Raw genomic sequence first — 22,022 nt, forward strand, 5'->3', positions numbered from 1 at the left:
AGGGAAGAAACACAGAACAATAAAAGCCCAATGCTTTGGAGAACAGCTGCAGCAGTTTAAGTACAGCAAAGGTTTTCCAGCCTCTGCAGCTGCTGGTGAAGCTGAAGTGATGAAGGCTGCACTTCTGGTAGCAGTTCACTTCCAGCTGTGCCTTCCAGGCCCTCCAGCAGAGGTCGGGGAAGACAGCTGGAAACAGCCACTCAAGACTACAGACAAGTTTCAGAGCCTGAGCTGTGCTTTTGCACCATTATTCTAATGAATGCAGCAACTCCATCTGTTGATAAAGCAGTTTCCAGAGGAACTTAAATAGGTGAATAGAATACACTATAGAACATTTAGGGGAACTCTTTTCCTCCAGAACCTGGGCAAGGGTGCAACTTCATCACTTCATACATGGGACTTCAAAGCAGAGCACAGTGAAATTACAGACAAAACCCAGCTTTAACAGAAGAGACTGGAATTCTTAAGAAGAGAGGTGAGTTTTACTTAAATACCTTTTTGGGAAAAGTCAGTATGGAAGAGTATGTGCTGTATGTTAAGACCAGTCACTTTTACAAGTGTGGACCATAGTTTTTCAAAGACTGTGGTCAAGATTTGCAGTAACTAGCAGCTAATTTGGATACTTTGAACTTTTTAACCTCTAAACCCCAAACCAGAGTTCTTGACACCTGGTCTGTTTGTTTCCAAACTGCTCACTAATCAATCAAAAATATTCCAGAACAGTTGTTCTTCTCCTCCCTCCTACCCCACAAGACAGGATTTCTGAGGAAAGCTTACTTCAGGGAAAATAAACAAACAAACAGATCTCACTCTGCACAGTTGTCAGACACCCGTGACATTCATGCCAGCAGCCAAACACACAGTTCATGTTAGAAATCTTTCGAGTTACACAGTTTATGAAACATCTGAGGAATAGTCTATATCTGATTTCCGAAGGAAACAGCTGGACAGCAAAAAAATGCACATGACAAGTTGTAAATGACATAACTCAAATAGTGCACGTTTATTCTGAACGGTATTTCTAAGGAGTTTGAGAAAAACAAAAACATGCTCCTGATGTACAACAAGGGCAATGATATAGATTAAAAATGGACCATCTTATTGTAAAGAATTTGCTCCCCCTGCAACTTAACTTGTAACACTGAGAATGCATCTGTAAACTGCATACAGCATACCTTTCACTAAATCTCAACTCAAGAGACCAGGGGTGGTCTTAGCCAAATTAATCAGGAAGCAGTTGCAGATTCAAAAGAAACATCCAAGTCAGCAAACACTTTACAAAACACAGACATTGTGCATAGCAGCTGACCCTGGATTACAACATGGGGGAGAATAAAACAATTTGGGGGATCAAATTTTTACTAGACACAGGGCACCATCAAGATTTAACTAAATATCATATAAGTTTGTTTCAATTGTAACAGTATGTCATATTTAGTTGGCAGGTTTAACCATTAGCTGCATCATGTAAACTCGGCCAGTTTCTGTATACACTAAATACATTCTTCCCCCTCACCCCTCCCAAAAATGAGGGATCTCTCTTCTGGATGATTCTTTTGCTCCTGTACCATGGTTTCCTCAAGTAGGAGTCTTTTTGTAGGTAATATTTCATACTTCAACCGATGTGTGACAAAGCCAGTTGCAGAGATTCGGGAGTAACTTTTATATACACAATTTACACTCTAAAGCTGTTAGTCGCATGCTTTTCCTTGCTAGATCTTCATCCAGAACAGGAGGTGCTGGTGGTTTTTTCCTCCCACTGAAACTCCCAACTTTGGAAAAATTTAGTTGTTCACAAGCTGTTATTTTCAAACTAGAAGGATGTCCTCCTGCAGCAACAAAGTAACTGAAGTTCTCTGCAGTAAGCCCATACTTCACAGCATTTCAGTGTCTCCAGGTAACGGCACTAAGATACAGACAGCACTCTCCTCCCTCACTCAACACAACTGGTAGACTAATAAAATACAACTGTTTGTCATCCAGAACTACTGACCTTCACTTGCCCTTACCCATGTACAGGGAACACAGTTTTCTTAAGATTCAGATTAAACCTTGTATTCAAGATTCAACAACTGTTTTCCAGGATTAATAGCCTGGGAAAAGGAGTCTTAGATTTATTCTCTCTTCCACCTCCTACTAAACATTTTGTTAGAAGTTACAATGAGGCAGGTCTGCTGTGGAATAGGAGCTTTAAGAATTGTTCTCATGGATACATTCATAGAATGATGGCAGCCCAAAGCAAAAAGAGACAGAAACAAAGGTTAATCCAAGTAAGTTCAGACATCAGACTTGTACTTTTAAACCTGAAGAATAACTGTCTGTGAAACACACTGATTTGTGGAAGCCTACGACAACAGCAAATCCTAAGAGTTCATATCCCCACACCCATCTACCCAACCCAAACACTTACCACTTAGTTCTAGAAGAATGAAGAGCACTTTGCTTGGCACCAGAGGCAGCTATGGTCTGAGTTACAGCTGTGCTGCACGAACATCCTCAAATACAATACTCTCTCTCTCCCTCCACATACTTCTCTTGGTTTGGTCTACAGATGGCCAGGGAAACTATGTTGGCATATGACAAGCTAATTGTGCTTGGATACATCCCCTTCTAGAAAGATGCTGGGCTGCCAACATAACCACCACGAGCAGGTCCTAGCTGTACTGAAAATCAGCTTCTGTCAAAACTAGGCTGCCTCTGGCCACAGGAACTGTTTGCATCTTTCTAGCCAGAGTCTGCCACCACGTGTTGCAAACACAGGTGCTCGGGCCATGCAGACAGGCTGGTTGGCCACCTGCCCATCTCCAAGACTCCATTAGTGCAAACTCAGCAAATTCAGCAGCCATTTTCCAGCACAGGTCTGTCAAGATGCACTCCAACAAATGCTACACCTCCATCAAGGAAGGAGTAACTGTGTAGCAGCTGGTATAGTCATCCCTGGGGTATCAGAGACCACCTAATGTGCAGCGAGGGGTGCCATCCTTTGCCTCACCACAATTCCCGTTTTGGAATCCTTGGTTTCCAAGTCACCCTCTAATGACTGGACAGCACCTACTAACCAGATGTATGCTGCAATGCACACTACAGGTTGGAGGCTTTCAGAGCGGAAGAATTCAAGATGCAGATCTAAACTTTAAAAAACAAACAGGAAAAGAATACAGTTCAGCATCTACATGGGGGATGGGGCAGGTTGGTGTTGTCTCAGCTCAGTGCACTTTCCCAGATGCTTGGAGAAGAGTCCAAGCTCAAGTTGGTATTTATATTGGCATACATAAAATTGCTGGCAACAGTGCCTAGAAAGGAGCACTGGTATTCACGCAAACAAAGCATGAAAGGATGCAAAGCAGAGCTTAGTACAGTTTACTGTAGCCTCAAAGTTACAGTACTAGGAAGAAGCCAGCCAGCCTATTTTCCAAACCCATAAAATGCTCTAATATACGCTGCTTTCTCCGGTGCTCCACGAACACCCTCTCACCAGAGGAGAACTGCATTATTACTACTGAATGCAGGAAGGGGAAAATAATCTTCAAAGGAGCAAAACCACGCAGTTCTTCACCACCTCCTCCCAAAGGAGCTCATAAACACAGCAAGTCAAGCCAATCCCAAGCAAATCCAGGAGACCCTGCAAAGCTATGTGATTAGGGTCGGATTAATATCTGCCTTCTTAGCCTTGCTGCCTGGTTTCCTCAACCCTTACATCTGTCACCACAGATTCAGTAGCTGTAACAAAGTTATCTGGAGACAGGTGCTTGCCTTATGTCATCAAAGCTGGTAAGGTGGTCACAGTCACTTTTTCCATCCCAACAACATAGATAAAACTAACTCTCAGTGAGCCCTGCAGAATTTCACCCATTTTGAAAGCAAGGGTGTTGCCTCAGGATTCATATTTTTGTAAGGTTATTCTTGCCAACACCAGATTTAGCTCTTACTCTGGCAAAAGTCTGCTGGGAGTTGGGTAAATGAAAATAAGAAAAAACAAAGACCACTCTAAATCCTCCTCTCAGTCAGTTAAGAAGTGTAGCACCAGCTTGGGTGAGGAGTATTTAAAAAAAGTGTCCAAAAAGATCAGCCCAGGCAGAGTGAAAAGGTATGGTAAAGTAGCCCACCCTTCTCAGCAAAAGATGGAGGAAAAAGCCATACTCAAAAATATTGGGAAGAACTAAATATGCTTTTTTGAGGTGGGTGAATTAAAAGGAAGAGTGGGAAGTACTGAAGTAACATTCAAAGGTTGGGGGAGAGTAAAGTACCCTGTAGGTTATAAAAAACACAATAATGTAGGAGTCAAAGGACAAGATATTGCTTTGCCTTTTCCCTCCCATTGGGTTTACATTCTGCTTACTGAAAGAATAATTCTGAAGGAAACTTGTCATCAGGATAACCTGCTCAAGCCCTCCAAACCTCAAACTTAAAAGAGATCTGCACACCTTTTCCCACCCCAACAAAAAACAAAAACAAAAAATCTGCCCCCCTGCCCTCAAAAAAACCAAAAACACCAGAAAGGAGAGCTCAGGAAAAAAAAAATAATCCAAAACCAACCAAAACCCAACCCCAAACATGACTGGACAATCCTTGGAAGAAGCATTACATTTTGTTGGAGAGAGGTCAAGAAAAAAAAAATTACGATGAAGGGGTGGAGGAAAAAAAAAAAAACAAAATGAAAACCAATCAAAAAAAAAAAAAAGAGGCCTCTCTTTTCTTATTTGGCGACAAGCAAGTGCAAGAAAGTGTCCGCTGGGGTTTTGTTCAGTTGTCGGTCTTTTGCACATCTGCATTCTGGCCAAGACAAGGGGCTTTGAGGTTTTTCTGCAGCACGTGAGCATCTGCGGGCTCTATCCTCTTGTAGTAGTTCTTCTTCGTCTCAATGATCTCAAAGCCAAACTTTCTGTAGAAGTCAATTGCAGATTCGTTGCTGATCTGGACGTGCCTGGGACAGAACAGGGCATAGAGAGACGGGTCAGTTTTCTGCCTCCATACTCAGAATGGGCAAAGCAGACAGCTAGATAGGGACAGGAACAGCAGTGAAAATCCAAGACTGGAAATGCTGGTCTTCCCAATGCAATTCTGGGCTAACACTCAGCCCTGAATGGCCCATGGTTGTCAATATTAGCAAATGTTTCCCCTCAGTAAAACTCTTTCAAGGAACACAAAATAGCAGAGAGACTCTGAAGTGTTACTACCTCAGTAATTTCAATTTTTCTTCATCTTAATAAAGCAATATGGCAGATATTCAGTGGAAATATATAACAGAATTTCACTACAAAGCCAGCTTTAACCTCCTGTATTAACACCTTGCAGATGACCAGAGGAGTTGTCTCAGTGATTGCCCCGACACACTGTAACATACAACTGGCAATGGTGCTTGACAGGATTTTAACACCTTGCTCTACTCTAACCACTCCTCTCTCCTCGCAAAAAGCTGTAATACAAAAATGTCCAATGGATTTACAAAGTCCTTTTGCCTTGTATTTACTTCCCCTAGAGTTTTACAAATTTCACTAGCATGTTTCAAGGTCTCCAAAATAAACAGCCATGAGTTTTTTATCCCAAATGACTATTTTTAACCTAAATGTCCTAAAGGACATTTATTTGCACAAGTTTCATTAAAAAGAAAATCAAACAAGCACCGAGAGAGAAAAGAAATAAAAATGTTTGGATCAACAAAAGGCATTCATTAAACACTTCCAAAATTCAGTGGACACTGCACAACTTCATGAATCACTTTGTCATGACAACACACTGCATAACTACAGAACAAAAGTAACTGTGGAAGCAACAGCAGAACAAAACAAAGGATCTTAGAATTAAGCCAAATAAGCACCAAAAAGCTAAAATGGAACTTTATTGCAATGACAAATTTAGGCAGTGACATCAAATTTGGTGCTAAACTGCATAATATATTCAAATAGAAGATGCACAAGCAACAGACATAGTAATAAAATCAACAGGTCACTAAAAGAACTTTAGTCCAATTTTGGGGGCTATTTATTGTCATGCCAGAATCCTTGGTCTAGGAACTGTAAAGAAGGATTATGAAGGATTTGGGTTTTTTTTGGTAGTAGAACCAGCAAACAGTTCCTTCACTGTGCACACAGTAAGATGCAAAAGTAAAAAGGACAGCCCCTGTCTCATTATGCAGGCATCTCAGAGAGAGTTCATTACCACTTCTCCTGAGGCAGGAGAGCAGGAAGGAATATGACCCAAAGGCAACTTTACTCAGACACCTCTTTAAAACATGTTCCTCTTACAGAGATGGCACAAAGCAACAACAGCAGAGGACATGGAAGAGCACACCTCCATGGCAGAAGTGGACTGAGTTTGAGGAGAAAGTCATTCCATACACAGTGATATCAGTGTATGAAACATTCCTCACAAAGCGTTTTCCACAGGCCTGGCAGGCATTCAGGGCGCAGTTCTGTGGCAGTGTAAGTCCATCCAAGCTGTACCTGCTGTGGGCCTATCCCCATCGTGCTTGCACTGGTGTGATGGCCACGGCAGTGATGGACAAGGAGGAGTTGGCTCAGAGAAGCAATCAGGCCAAAAACCACACAGACACCAATGCACAGCAAAAAGCAGAAGTGTGAAACCAGCAGCAAAGGAAAACCACAGTTTTGGCATGTATGGATTGCAGACTCTCTTTCCAGGGGGACTACTGGTACTGCCCTCTACCCCAGTGCTTGCTCTCTTGCCTGCATCATGCCAAGTGCTTACACAGACATGCAGCTGATTTTAAAAATAACCAAAACAAAGCACAAGAAAACCACCCCCAAAACCACACTAGAATGAAAAAAGCAACACCCAGAAACAAAACTGAGAACAGCTTCCCCAGCTGGGCCAGGGCACTGATCTAGTTTATTGTGTTGCTGCACAAATAGTTGACCTGCAGCGTGCAAGAATGAGAATAGCAGCTGGGCCTTATTGGTGAATGTAGTAAACTTTCAGTGCTTGCAAACATCTCTAATATTCTAACCCACAGATTGCTGTCATAAAAGACAGAAAGCAAATGCATCAACACTGCATTCAAGACTTGCAGTGTTTTCCATTCTGAAGATGACCTTGTATGATAAAAATAAAATCCTTTCTAAAAAGATTTTTTTTTGGTCTTACAGTGTAATTTTGGTCTAGAACGTAATTTTGTAACTACTTTCAAATTCAGCAAATTTGCAGATTTTGGTCTAGAACGTAATGTTGTAACTAAACTACTTTCAAATTCAGCAAATTTGCAGAACCCTTTCTAAAACAAGCAGCTTTTGGTTTTCCCAGCATTACACAACAAGCCCAGAATATGACCTCTGGCTTTCCTCCTGGTACTTACAAGATGTTCCATGACCCCACTACAATATACTAAACCCACATTTGGATCTCCATCCCTTTGCTCCCATATCTACCTGTATCATCTCTCAAAAAATGCATGAGTGCAACTCATTTACTTACAGATAGATGTTGTCAAAAGTGCCATCTTTTTCACAGATGTTTAAGACATGATTCAACATTTTAGTTCCTGCCAAAAGATAAAGAGATACCTTAGAAAACTGGAAGGGCACAATTTAGTCTGTACTTAGCTAGGTGCTTCCTTGAGGAGAGGCAGGTTAACTGTAGGTAGACTAAAATGATAGTGTGACAATTAGGAAATAAAATATGATGTTTATTTCATTTTGTTTCATTTTGTGACACTGATTGCTTATAAACCTTAATTCATTGTTTCTTTGAAAAAGAAATAAAAATCACAACAGACCAGAAGCATATGTATAAATCAGCTCATTTTAATACTAGTTTCAAGGTCTCAAACTCAGCTCAAAATACAGCCAAAATATTGTATAAAGCAGTGAGGGCACTGGTAAGTTTTTTTACTAAAGACCTAGTAAAATAATTTAAAATAAAGTTATCTTTTCAGTCCAGTTTGTCAAGGCAAACAGGTTACTATAGGTCTTGATTAATCTGTCCTATGGCTTTGCAATGTGAAGCAAAGAACTAAATGCAATGTAGACCAAAAGCAGGTGCTGAGCAGCAATAATCAGTAGTGATAAAATAAATATAAAGCCCCTACATTTAGAAGAGTGAAGAGAGAAGCAAATGAAGGAATGTTGTGCTCTACTTATGTATGACTTGCATACTGGCTACATATCTGACAAATTATTTCATCTCTCTCTGCAACAATTTTCATATCCACAGAAGCAGAGTATTTACACCACAATATGATAATATGATTAAGATTAAAGTAATCTGAAATCCTGAATTAAAAATTTCTACAAAAGGTTCATTTCTGAAAGGCAGAGAAGAATGAGCACATGATAAATCATACTCTTTCCCCCAAGTCCCTTCCAAAGAAATCAGCAGTCTGAAGTGCACTAACTTGATTAAAAAACTGAAAGGGCATTTAAAAAGCTGGACAGCAACCTGGTTTCTTTGATGCCTCAAATGCAAAAGAAGACCCTCCTTACCTATTCCTAGCCTTCGGTAGGGTGCCAGGCATCCAAGTGTCATGATGTACAGTCTCTTCTGGTTCTGGGAGTGATCCACCCTACAGCACACTGCTCCCACTGCAATATCATTGAAATAGGCTGCCAGGGAGGGATAAACAAAGGTTTATCAGTAACAAGTACAGCTCTTTCATTTACACCCTGTATCTTCCTCCCTCCCCTCTCTTAATTCTCCTATCCAGATAAAATAGCATACATTGTGGATTCATAGTTGGAATGAAGTAACTGGTGCTCACTACTGTTCACACCAACCAGCATGACATCAGGAGGTAAAGCTGGCAATGCACAACTGTTTTGTTCTGGAACAGAAAACATGCTTATTCCCAGTGGCATGTAATCTATTTAGAACACTTTGAGGTTCTTAAAGGCTTCTTTGAGGTTCTTAAACAGTTACTTTTCATCATGTAAAACAACTGAATAGAAGGAGCTGCTATTCAAAACCATTCTGGACAGCAATGATGACCACTTCTGCCACCACAGCCCACAATTACCGGCAAGAACATTTGTACCTAGTTTGGCAAGTTCGCCAACCTCCAGTACATCCTTGTAGAACTTGTCATTGTAGCTGACAGGAAAAATGACCTGGTTTAGCCTCTTCAGCTGCTTAATGTTGTGTGGCGTCACATCTCCCAGCTCGATCCGGCTACTGGAACAAATCAAAACATGCTTAACATCTGACACACTGCAATGTTTTTAAGGACACCCAGGATCAATTACTTTGTTATCCTTAGAGAACTGTCCCACCTAACAGTCAGCTCAATGCATATTTGACTGCCACATCCAACCCATACAATCAAGTCTTATGCTGGTGGCTGATTTCAGTCCCAAATCTAGTTTCAGTCAGTTCTATACAGTCAGAAGTTTCTCAGGCCACACTAAACACTAATGTACCATAGTATTGGTGTGGTTTTACTGGACGGCAGACAGGAGAACATGGATCTCTACAGAAGTATTAGCTTTAGCATTATCCCATTCATTTCCCCTCTGATCATCAAGATCACAAAAAACCCCATTTAAAAAAAAAAAAACAAAACCAAAAAAAACCACCACCAATGAAGATATGGGAGGAACAGGAAGCGGGAACAGAGACCAAGGAAATGAAGTCCTTATCCATGCTTCAAAGACAGCCTCAATTTTGCCACCTATCAATATAAAGCCTATGCTTAGACAAAGTCATTACTAGAGATCTTTCTCTAAAAACTAACAGTACTGTGTGCACCAAATATATTAAGCCTGTTAATGTGCAACTGTGCCCTTCTCAAGGTGGTATCTGCATCTACTTTGATCATCACTGAAATCTTTCTTCCTGCTGAGAGCAGAACCACCACCTTAAAATACACTGAATTATACTGAGAAGGAACAGACCAAGCTTCTCTCTTTTCTAAGACTAACTTCCTGACAGAAACACTACACATACAGAAGAAAATAAAAAAAAAAAAAAAAAGAAAAATAAATTAAAAAGAAAGATTAGTTACCCTTGGGCGAGGGCAAGCATTTTTAACAATGATTACAAGAATGAAAAATAAAAAGACCAAGATAATAAAAAGCTTTTCCCAAATGACCACCAGAATATGTAGAAAGCCAGTACATGGAATTAGAAAATCACGCAATTCTAGGTTCATACCAGCCCTGTTTTACTGAACAGATATGGGCAACCAGATTGTTTTCTGCCCAAACAGCAGTAAAGACACTGTTTGCCCTCAAGATTCCTTTCTTCATGTATGACCATTTGCACAAATCCCTTTGAGAATTATATTCCAACACAATGTAAGTCCCGAGCTAATAAGGATGATGTTCTCACACTACAGAAGTACTCCCAGTGCAAACAAGCAGGCAATCAAAGTTATGAGATGGTGGAGAAACTGTAGCACTTGTTTTGTGCCTAGCTTTGCACAACTGCTCAGTGTAGCACAGCAAGGCTTCTTCAGGCTCACAGAAGGCAAGTTCTGATCCCAGCCAGCAGTGCTGCTGCCTTTTTCCTCATAAAGGGCAGGAGTAAAACTGTGGCATGTGGGTTCCTGGGTGTATTTGTATCTGTGAAAGAGCTTTGCTGGAGTAGGGCACCTCAGTAATCTCGTACTAGGAGGGAAAAGCCTGAAGAGTCCCTTTTGCTGCAGTCTGCATGAGGGTAGAAACCAAAGGGAGCAGGTCTCAACTGCCCAGCTAGGTCAGATGAGCTGCAGTGCAGTTCCATAAGGGAGGAAATGAACCTCGCATTCATACTCAGTTACTGAAAGCCAAGACTGCTTCTCCAAATAACACAGTATTAACCTTGGTGATACAAAAAAGGTATCAGTAGTTCCAAGCTTCAGTAGATCAGCAGTGCTAGCATGATGAACTCACAAACAAGTTGCTATACACCACATCTTTTGAGCAAAAATCCCTGTAGGTAGCATTTTCTAGTATTATTTAAAGATTAATTAGTTACTAATCAAATAAACCAGGCATTAGAAGACAGTCACTATAATATATTTATGATGACAGTGCAACAGGACAAAAATATATTACCACAGGCAGCCAGGACAAGATGGCTAAGAAAGGGAACATGGCCAGAAAATGGATCTTCACCAAGAAGGTTTCAGATAGAGAACAAATAAATAAATGCAGAAGCAGAGTCTGAGGCTGGGAGTTTCTGAGCTAAGACATCACCTCTGAGGTGATTTTTCTGGCATCAGGCCAGAGAAATGAGCTCTGTTAGTAGATGGCTAAAAGGCACTTGCTGACATTTCCTCAAGCCCCTGGACTTCCCCCCTCTATCTCTCACCACTTGCCACATTCACTGCTGCCTTCTGCCATCTCCTGCTGCTTGTCTCCCATGCTCTGTCACTATCTGGTTTGTCCTTGCAAGAATTGCACCAGGGATAGTACCTTACCCTGGAGAATAATAGGAAAGAGGTTTGAGAAACACTGCAGGAAGCAGAAATCAATACCCTAAACATATCTGTTTAAATAGCATGTACTCAAACCATAAATTACTTTAATGTACAGCACTAGCAGATTAAATCAGCACCACATCTATTATGCTCAAAACCATTTAATACGTAAATCAAGTAAGTACATGGAAAGGAAGACCCACATTATGAGAACTCATCATTTTGCCTGAAGACGGTGTGGCAAAAGTGCCACTGGGGCCTTGAGTAAAATCATGGGAAAGCTGGCACTGGTGCCAAAAGCAGCAGTCTTGCTGTCCCCAAGCCACTCATTTCCATCTTCTTGCTGGTACAAACATTTGTGCATCAGTGTGGTGAACCACCACCAATTAAAACTAACCTGGACAAAAAAAGGACAGTTTTGTTTTAACCCACATCAGTCCCTGACTGCATTTATCACACAAGTCCTCTGCCAGAATAAAGAAGAGAAAAAAGTTTCCATAGCAGAACTGATTGGTTCTGGAGGAGAAGTGCCAGCTCACCCTGGTTTAAACTGGAAGTACTGTGCAAGAGGAGCACAGGGATGTAGATTATCCAGTACATCTGTGAACACAGTCTACAGATGTTGTGCCACACTTTATCATCCATAGAACAACATGCACTTTGAAAAACTACTCCAAATAGCAAAGAAAAAGCACCTGTAATAAAGGACTCAAAATTATCTCTCCCTTATTTTCACCAGAGTAAAGCAAGCAGCTTTGTGGGGGCTTTCTTGTTGTCGTTAGTTTGTTTTTAACAGCAGTTTACAACTAGACCTGATTCTTCAAGTGAAGTCTCAGACAAATCAGTAACTTAAGCAGGTTTACTATGTCAGCTAAGGTCTGACTAGGCCAGTCCTGTGCACTCCAGCTTAGAAGAAGGTGTACCAGAAACACTTGTCCCCTGCTGTTGCAAAGAAAAAAAAAATTATGAGCTCAAATTATCATACAAGAAAACACACAGATGTGTAAAGAACCTGAAGTGCCCAGAAGGCACCGTAACGATAATGCCTCTGATATTCCTAAGAAGATCCACTCTTACTATTGGCACCCCACAGCTCAAATGGCACTCCATGGAATATGCAACAGTCAACTGTACTCCATCTCAGATGTCAAAGCTTCTGGGACGAGCCACTCCCCCATCCCAAGCAATTGTTTTTACCACTGAGGAATGAGGGACTCCTGGCTTATCAGGTCAGACCTCTTACTACTACAGTGTTCTACAAATCCATACACTCTCCTCAATGAAATACCAGCATTCTGAAGCCACTTAAACATCTTCCATTGTAAGGCTGTTCCCAAGCTGCCATTATTCTCAGTCAGTTATTCCAGTGTGCTCAAATGTTCCTCTATGCTGCCTGGAGATGATGGACACCATTGCACAGGCCTTTTCAGAGTTATCATGATGTCTTCATACCTTTCTTCTAACTAAAGCCAAGCTCCCGGCCTTTTCCTGTAAGGCTGCCTCTTAATTCTTGCTATTGTCATACTAGCTCTTCCTTACATTCCTTCTGATTAAAGTTGATTTTCCTTAAACGTGGCTAATCAAAAGCAATTACAGCAGTCCAAACACCATTGTCCTGTCCAATGGCACTAAGTTTTTCCTGTCACTACTGGAAGCATTTTCCTGACATATCCTAGGACTACATTTTCATGAGAAACATGCAGCGTTTTTCATGACTGCTACATTCCATGACTTAGTCACTGGGGAAAAAAACTCTTGGAGAATTCACTAGTAAAGGGAATCAGCTCCTGGTGCATAGGCTGCTATCTGTTAAAAGTGCACAGCAACACTGCACAGCAATGTAGGAGCGGAAGTGAAGAGTGATCCACCAAATCTGAACAGAAGTGTGACTTTAGTGAGGTGACAGGCACCACTTCCTGAAACTGGATGCATGCCCAGAACATTAGCATTAACACTCCTGCTCTTGCATGCCAGTGTCCTAAGATCCTCCAGGCACTGGCTAGAAAAAGCATCACACATTTTGTAGGACCAAATGCAATCTAGTTAGTCCTGCTGCAGTTGCATTGCTCTGCCTGCAGCTTACAGCGACGTGATTTGAACAGTTTATTTTTCCTACAATGTCTTACAATGATACTGGTGGAAATAACACAGGCTACATGAGACATTAGTGGTACTTATGTTAAGACTGCCTTTTGCTGCTCAACATATACCAAAGGAGAACTGCTATACAGAATGACAGCTCAAGAGGCAGCCAATTTGCAGCTACAGTTCAACAGGAAACGCAAATTCACTCCCTGGGAAAAACAAGTGCCCAACGCTAGTTTAGAACCAACATCAGGGAGAAAAAGTGAATTTCAAGTTTCTTAATGCTGTAAGAATCTCAGTCTCATTCAACTTTAAATAGTGCAAGTCTCTCCCCAGAGGGCTGTGCCTGACTGAAACAGATCTCCGTGTAACTGATAGCTGGGCTCGAGCTTATTGAAGGCATCTGGCAGGCTAAATTTAGAAGAGCTGTATCTGAAACTTGCAAAACTTACTGAGGAGTAAGTCAGGAGAGGCAGCACTGAGAAATGGGCCCTAACAAATTAAGAGGACTTCAGAGAAGGTTTGTCACCTGCTAAGAGGCCAGCGAGCTTTATTGCTTCTATTTTGGCATCCAAGTCAAAGCAGGAGTCTAGACAGGATAATCCGCTCATAAAAATCAAACCAGAACTATGAAGGCTATAGACCTGAGGGTGGGGCTCTGCTTGGATTCTAGTCCAAGGCCAAAAGAGCCTCTTCTAGTGATTTGGGGTCCTTGGGATTTTTATGGGTTTTTTTGTTTGCTTTGTTTTTGCTTAGGATTTTTTTTTAATGGATGAGCTGTCTTGCTACACACACACAAGTTAGTCTAGTTCTTGTGGGCAGACCAGTATGTTTTCAATTATCTCAAAAGATCTGTGGGCTGCATATCTACTCTGCTTCGCTTGTCAGAAAATCAGAAGGATAAGTACAAATCTAGCATGCAAAAAGCCTTACCAATTTGCTCCGAGACCCCTGATCTTTAGTCCTGCTTACTACTGAAAACATGTGTTGCATGACACCTGATACCCTGCTGGATGTTACCCCCAGTTCTGGCCTGCAGAAGAGCACAATGATGTACAGAAGAAAACAAAGCAATTTTAGAATCAATTACCAGAAGACTTCATTCAAGACTTGCAAGACTACTCGATGTCACTGTGAACAGGTTTCATGCATAACAATTCCCCAAGACATACATCAGACCCTTACTGCCTCTCCTTCTGTAGCATTAAAAAAAGGAAAAAAATACACAGCACATTACAGCCAAGTTTCTTCATTACATCTGGATGTCATATAATTTACTCTGCTTCAACCTAGAAAACCTGACCACATACAAAAGACTGGCCACTCTTCACATGCAAGAAGCAAAGTTATGCTATAATAGCCTCACAGTTTTTCCAGCTGAAACATGTCCTACCTAGGTCTCAAATCTTCAAGTGAAAAATAAACTTTCCCAAGAAAATTAAAAGCTATCCTATTCTGCAGATGGATACAAAGAGCATGACAGGATTTTCAAACTCTAAAATAGCAAAATTAAATTTAGCTGGTCTAGAACAGAGAAGCAGACTCATACATATATCACTTAGTTGTCCATAAAATTCTACTGCTCCAGAGCACCTCGCAAGGTTAAGGCCAAAATATTTATTCAGCCTATCCTAGGTACATCAATATCAGGTGAAAGAGGAAACAACTTGTCTGCCATCATACAGCAGATAAAGGGCTGCCAGAAAACCCAACTCTTCATTGCTGCTCTAAAGCAAGCTCACAAGAACATTGATTTTTATCCATTATTGCTAAACAGAAGTACTTACACTATTTTGAAATAGCTTCCCTCAAAATTAGTTTTGTGCCTCCACTAACTATATCTTGAGACACCTTATAGATTACTGCCCCTTTCCACACCCCCAGTGTCCCCAGATCTAACAATTATAACCCTTACTTGCCTCCCGGAAGATCATGACCCTTTGCTAATTAATGTTCATGAAGTACCTGATCAGGTAAGAACAGAGGCTTACCTTCAAATTCAGAATAGAAGTGATGCTTACAAAGTACCTTATTTACATAAATACATCTTGAGGGCACTTCTTGTAGGTACACAGGTAACAAACTACATAATTGACATACCAGGACAAAATAATTTTTCTGCTTCACACAAACTATTTCTATAGGTCACCAAAAATGCTTTTCTTTACAAATGCCTTTGTCCATTAGAGTAGTGGGGAAAAAGAAGTCAGTTCATTATGGGTTTCCTACCTATACTTTGGATTTCAGTCCCAGAGCTGGGTTTTGCAAGGTGTTCAAATCACGCATTATATTAATAGCATACTGTGAAAAATTAACTGAATGTGCTACCAGTTTCATGTGCCTACCTTAAAAACACTTCTAATGCAACAATCATTTCCCTCCCCCCATCCTTTTCCTAATTTTCACTAAGAATGAATTCTTAGTTCTCAAATAAAAATTTGTGCTGAAGATCAAAAAACAAATCTCCTTTAACTGCAATTTTTAAACTAATTTGTGATCTTTGCCAACAATTCCAAGTGCCATGTAGAGAAAACTTTCACGAGCCTTCAGCTGCTGCCCAGGTCTCATCCCATACTCTCAAGAGAACATAAATTCAATGCTCAGATTTTTTTTCAGGGTTAGAGATTCTAGCCTGCTGAGGGCCAAAAATCACATGGAGCCTGGAAAGGAACAGGGAGAGGGAGAAGGAAGGCCAAGTGAGCTCAGGAAGTACTTCATGCATGAAGATAAGAGAACATAAATTCAATGCTCAGATGGTGGAAATCACATTTTTTTCAGGGTTAGAGATTCTAGGCTGCTGAGGGCCAAAAATCACATGGAGCCTGGAAAGGAACAGGGAGAGGGAGAAGGAAGGCCAAGTGAGCTCAGGAAGTACTTCATGCATGAAGATCTTACTATGAAGCACAGTATTTTCAATTAGTTAAAGAAAGAAATACTCTGCCCCCAGGAAAAATGATATTCAAATATCTTAATCTTAGTCACCTAGTGACAGTGTTGTAGAAATGGTTCTGGCTTTATTTTCAATAAAGCCTAATTTCCTTCTTATAATGAATTCATTCAATATGCTTTGACACAAATACACAGTTACCTCATTTCAGTGCTGGGCTTTGCTGCTCTCAGGTCTTCAAGGCCAGGAGTCTCGAAATAACCAGGTATTCTTCTGTGCACAGACTCTTTCCTACCCTGGCTTCCCCACCTCAAACTCCCTCCTGACTAACTTCTGCTGCTTTACAACAAACTCCCACATGGGTCACTTCTTCCCTTTCTCTTTTCCAGAAAGGAGTAGAAAGTAATCCTGGCATTGCCTGCCTCACTTCGAGCAGGAGTTATGCAAGGAAGTACTGCACTTCTCTCTTATCAATTCCCAAACAAATATGAAGAACCAACTTTTGATGTTCTTTCCTCTTCTGGATAAAAATATCTAGCGCCTTCTCAGATTATTGGTCTGAACAATTATAATGCTTGCCAAATGGGCAGGCTCTTCAAGTTCTGAATGATTTCCACTTGGATTAAAGTATTTTTCTGGCTCAACCGTCACCTATTATTCCCCATTTTAAAAGAGATTTAGTGTGGCAAAGGAGGATGCATCATTTCTTGTCCTCAGGAGATGGCAGCAGAATCTGCGGCATTTGGTGATTAACTAATGTTACTACATTTTTCACAGAAATATCCCAAACTACCAAGACACACCTACATGCAGAAAGAACCAAATAATCAAACAGTACTCAAAACAAGACTGCATTCTAAAGTGCTTCAGTAAAATGACTACAACTCCTCTGCTACCTTCCTACCCTCCAATCCTTCCTACTTCATGGAATGTCTTAATCTGGTTATGGAATTAAACTCAAAGTGGCCAGAGTTATAAATCAGGTTAAAGTATCTATAATAAACTGCACTGAGTTTTTTATAACCTCATTTAGAAGCTCTTAAGCCATTTGTAAGCTTGCATATAGGCAAGGTCTAAATTTACCGTCCATGAAAATAAATGCAGACTGTAGCTCACACTTGGACATTTCTAGGTTCAGAAAAAGCCTAAAAATAAAGTGATTTTCAAGCTCAATTACCTTTTTTGTCCTGACTCCAGTGCATATGACCATTCAGCAGTTTTCTCATAAACTTGGAACTTCCTCCCATATATGTTAAGCTTAGCACTGTGCCGAGCAAACGGAAACAATTCAGCAGCTCTGCACAAACTCTGTCATGCTAACTCGGGAGAGAAAAAACCCTCCTCAGAAACATGATCAGCTTCAGGACCTTGAAAGGTTTACTCTTTGAATCCAGGCAAACAAGCAGAGGTATCAGAGTCTGTCATACTAACTCAGGAGAGGAAAAACCCTCCCTGTTCTTCTCAGACACATGATCAGCTTCAGGACCTTGAAAGGTTTACTCTTTGAATCCAGGCAAACAAGCAGAGGTATCAGAGCTTACCATAGTGACTCCCCACACTTCAGAAACAACATAGTTATTTTTCTGTTATGTTCAGTACTCCCCAGCTTGTGATGTCTCTCCTACAAAGTCAGCCAGAGCAGCACAATCCTGCGAAGTCTCAGGCTTAGGAAGTTCTCTGAGGCAGCAGGTACCTGTTGTGTAGGATGTAGCCTGTAGGACTCTTCCACACCAAGTCAAGAGGACCCCGAGGAGCTACACAACCTGAGACTTAGCTGCAAACACAACAAAGTTCAGAGGCAATCTCCTAGGAGTGTCTTACCCAAAAGTAGTTAGTGCACGCTTCTTTCTAAGGCTGGTTTAACACACAGCACTCTACTTCCTTCCTGTTTCAATCACTTTTCTGCCACATGGCTCAAGATGTGCTGCCCCACGACAATGTCCCAGGTGTTTCCCATCAAAACTGGAGAGGGATTTGGTCAATGTGGAAAAATAACACATGCGCAGGATCACAGGCACTGGGCCCTGCTCGTAACACGCCCTACTGGCTCCTTGTAAGTGACAATTCTGGTCACACAGCAGGTACACACACGCAGTGGAGCACGCAGGTCCTGCAATAGCCTCGTGTAATGTGATTTTCAGGGAAGGCTATCAGGGAAAGGCTGGATGCCTTACTTTCATAGGTTTCATCTGAACTGAAACAAGTCAGAAATGCACCCTTACTTTAAGACATCAAATGTCACGAACAGCAATCAGCAAATACTCAAGAATCAATGCAAAACTTCCAGTTTTCTCTCCTGAAAACCAGCAGCATAACAGCTGTAATGAAAACACAAAACCACTGAACAACAAATGAATCAACACCATGAAAACAGCAAAGTGCAGGGAGTATTATTTACATCCATTCTATAGAAACAGCCAGATTACTACAGACAGTGGAACCTGAGTCTCTTCCACTGGTATTTTTCCTCATGCAAACACAGCTCTAAAATAGATTTTCAAATTCAAGTACTAACAATAATAACATATAATAAATGAAAAAATAAACTAATCTCTAGAGAATCACAAGGTTCACTAACAGAACAGTGAACTACCTTAGTTTTTCAAGTCACATTTAAGAAAAAAAGGGAAACATAATGAGACTCTATTAAAAATTTTTATTCAGACAGTGAGGATAGGGTGAACATAAAGCCAAGTCTCACAAAACCAGGTGAAAACTAATAGCAGTTCCCAGTTGAGAAAATGGTGTTTAACTGATCAAATAAGAGAAAATCCACAAAATTGTAAGCAGCTGAGAAAGCACAAAGATCTTCTGCTATTTCTGAAACCAGAGGGCCCAGGTAGCTCACCTAACCTCAAACACCCTGATGACAGAGACACTACAACTTGCTATGCATTATTAACTCACATCTCTGTGCTATTTCCAATTCAGAGAGCTAAGAAAGAATGCTGCAAGACACATACATTGACTACACAGTCTTTTAGATCTGAAATTTCATGCCGATGAACCGGATAGTTTCTTTTTTAATTCCTTCTCTGCCAAAGTAGACTCTTCATAATGACAGCTGATTAAACATCAGCTGCTCTAAGCGCTTCCAAAATCATCTCTGCATTTTGTGGTGTGGGTTACAATGCAGTGCATACATTCCCAGAAAAAACAGTCAGATGGAGTCAGTTTGTTCAGAAGGACTTGTCCACAATTTTGGATTCAATACTGAAGACAGACCAGATCCCTTCAAGCCTGTTAGTTTCTGTATGCTGGGAGCTGAAGCTTTAGATCTATTTTTGGACCCATCTTTTGACAATACTTATACTTTAGGGATCTTCACTGATCTTTGTAACTTAGAAAACAATTTGGATTTGTTCCAAAGTACCCCTGTGTAATTTATACATTCCTTTTGAACTACTTTCTAGTCCTTTGAGTCTCATTGTATTTAAATAGGGTTATTTTTCAATTTGAGCTCTGCCAGCATATTTGCCTCCATCTGAATTTTTAGAGAACACCTGGATTCAATATGAGAATCTGCACAGGAATATGAATTTGTTCTGCACCAGAACTTGCTGTGTGGTGCTAACAGTGTTTTGGCAAGACAGGAATATGCTGCTCTTCAAAGAGATGAAAGAGTACCAGAAGAGCAGAAATACCAAGTACAGAACCCAAAGCAGTAAGCCCTGAAGTTGAACCAGAAATAAAGCTGCCTGTAAGTAAAAGTAAAGTGACAGAAATGAAGTTTGGTGCTCTGGAAGCAGAAGAGTGGTATGCAGTTTTTTTCTCCATAGCCTTTTATTAAAAAAAAAAAAAAGTTACAAGAAGTAAAAAAGCCCATGAAATGAGAGCTCCTGATCAGTGCAAGCAAAGCCAGGCTCAGTTCCTCGGGGAGCACTGAGCACGGCAGTCAGCTCTGGCCGTGCCCTGCCACGACATCCCCAGCCTGGCACGCCTGGGCTGCTTCCCCACTCGCACATCCAGGTCCCAGTAGCCCCATCCCACGACTGACACACCACCAGAGCAAGGCTGAGCTGTAGCAAACAGCAGAACGGTCAACAAAGGATAAAAGGAAACCCAGTTCTGTCGGGAGCGCTGCGGAACAAGAATCGCGCCGACTGCCACCTCATCCTGGCTGATCCGTGCTGCTGCTCTTCCCCAAACCCCGCCGCCCTCATCACACGGGGACTAAAAGTGGGGGTGTCCCATTTTATGTAGGGTGGTGCAGGTGGATAAAGAGTTGTCCAACACCCCAAACACGCCTATCTTATGTCAGCTGAGAGTTTGTTTATTTGCAATCATCCCTGAACCTCTTTCTACAGACACCTGCCAGCCCCTCAGGGCGCCCGAAGCTGCTTACACGCTGTAAGAAGCAGCTAAGAGTGTGTTATCAAAGAGTCTTGTATGACCTCACCCCTATTGCTAATAAGCTAAACCCCTTACCATTTCTTAGTAAAAGCTTAAGTGATTCAGCTTGCATTCACCCTGCCTTAAGCTGCCAAACTGGAATAATAATACCCATCATTGCATAACACCAGTTCCAAGGGGACTGCTTTAATGCTCTTTTGAAAATCAGCTGGGGAAAGCTTCCTCTGTGCCTATGAAGAAACTGAGGCACAGAACTGGAACAAGCACGTTTTGTGGAGCACAAGTGATGCTGAAATTAATAAACATTAGATAGTTTAGCCAACACTGAAAAACCTGTCCCAAAGTGACCTGGACAAGGTCAGGCAGGTCATCTGACACCAAAGCACAACTGGGAGTGTAAAGGCCTCCAGTCTCCTGCACAAAAGCGGCACCTCACTGCCCCCACTGAGAAGGAAACCCGTGTTTTCAGCCAACCAGATTTGAAATCTCTACTTTTCAGGAGACAGAGCGAAGCGATGCCAGGCCCAAAGCAGCGGGTGTGCTACAGAAACACGACACAGAACGCAGCTCATTTGTCATCCATCCACGCTGTACAGCCTCCACGCAGCAATCAACGACTTAAAAAACCAACAAAAGTGCTAAGAGGACGTCGCACACAATAGCACTGCAAAACCACACACATCCGAGGCTGGCAGCTTTTCCGCACACAGCCAGGCAAGGAGCAGACAGGGACGAGAGCCCGGCCAGCATCTCCACCCGCCCTGCGGATCGCCGGACCCCGCGGGGCGGGATCCCCGGAGCACGAGGAGCCGCCGCGTCCCGCCCGCTCCAGCGCGGGGCTCAGCGCGGACGATCCTCGCTCCGGCGGCGGCGGCACGGCCGTGACGGCGCGGGAGCGCCGCGGGCAGCTCCGGCTCAGCCCGAAGGGCGCCAGCGGCGGCACCGCCGGCTTTGCTCGCCCAGAGGGACAGCCCGCCGCGGGCCCCGTCCCCGAGGGCGGGAGGGACGCGGCAGCTCCCCCGGGCTGAGGCGGCGGCACCGCTCGGCCCTCTCCGCCTCCCGCCCGCCGCGCCGCCCGGGCCCGCCCCGCTCCCGCTCCCCTCCGGGCGGGCCCGGCCCGGGCCGAGCCCCGCACTCACCCCTTCATGGTGCGTCCGCGGCCTGCCCGGCGTCCGCACTGGCTGCGTGCAGGGCGCGGCGGTGCGGGTGTGGCTCCGGCCTCCCCGTGCTCAGCGCGGGCACCTCGGTCTCCCCCTGATCCCGGATCTTGATCCCGATCCCGCTCCCGCTCCACATGGGCCTCCGCNGCCGCGCGCGCCTCGGGGGCGGGGCGATGCCCCCGTCACG

General features: G+C 42.5%; 1 protein-coding gene across 2 annotated transcripts; it reads right to left on the reverse strand.

Moving 5' to 3' along the window:
- Positions 1–975: 975 nt before the first annotated feature.
- On the reverse strand, positions 976–21,981 carry NAA50 (N-alpha-acetyltransferase 50, NatE catalytic subunit). 2 transcript variants are annotated; one of them, XM_039717799.1, is made up of 5 exons: positions 21,815–21,981; positions 8,987–9,120; positions 8,439–8,558; positions 7,432–7,498; positions 976–4,924 (listed from the first exon to the last, which is right to left on the reverse strand). In XM_039717799.1, the coding sequence occupies exons 1-5, from the start codon at positions 21,820–21,822 to the stop codon at positions 4,744–4,746; spliced, it is 510 nt and encodes a 169-aa protein (XP_039573733.1). In that variant the 5' UTR covers positions 21,823–21,981; the 3' UTR covers positions 976–4,743. The 2 variants fall into 2 exon arrangements, with proteins under 2 accessions (XP_039573733.1, XP_039573732.1); XM_039717798.1 differs by having other exon boundaries at positions 8,987–9,123.
- Between the last annotated feature and the right edge of the window lie 41 nt (positions 21,982–22,022).

This window comes from Passer montanus, unplaced genomic scaffold (assembly GCF_014805655.1).
Source record: "Passer montanus isolate IOZ18808 unplaced genomic scaffold, ASM1480565v1 scaffold39, whole genome shotgun sequence".
Taxonomy (NCBI): domain Eukaryota; kingdom Metazoa; phylum Chordata; class Aves; order Passeriformes; family Passeridae; genus Passer; species Passer montanus.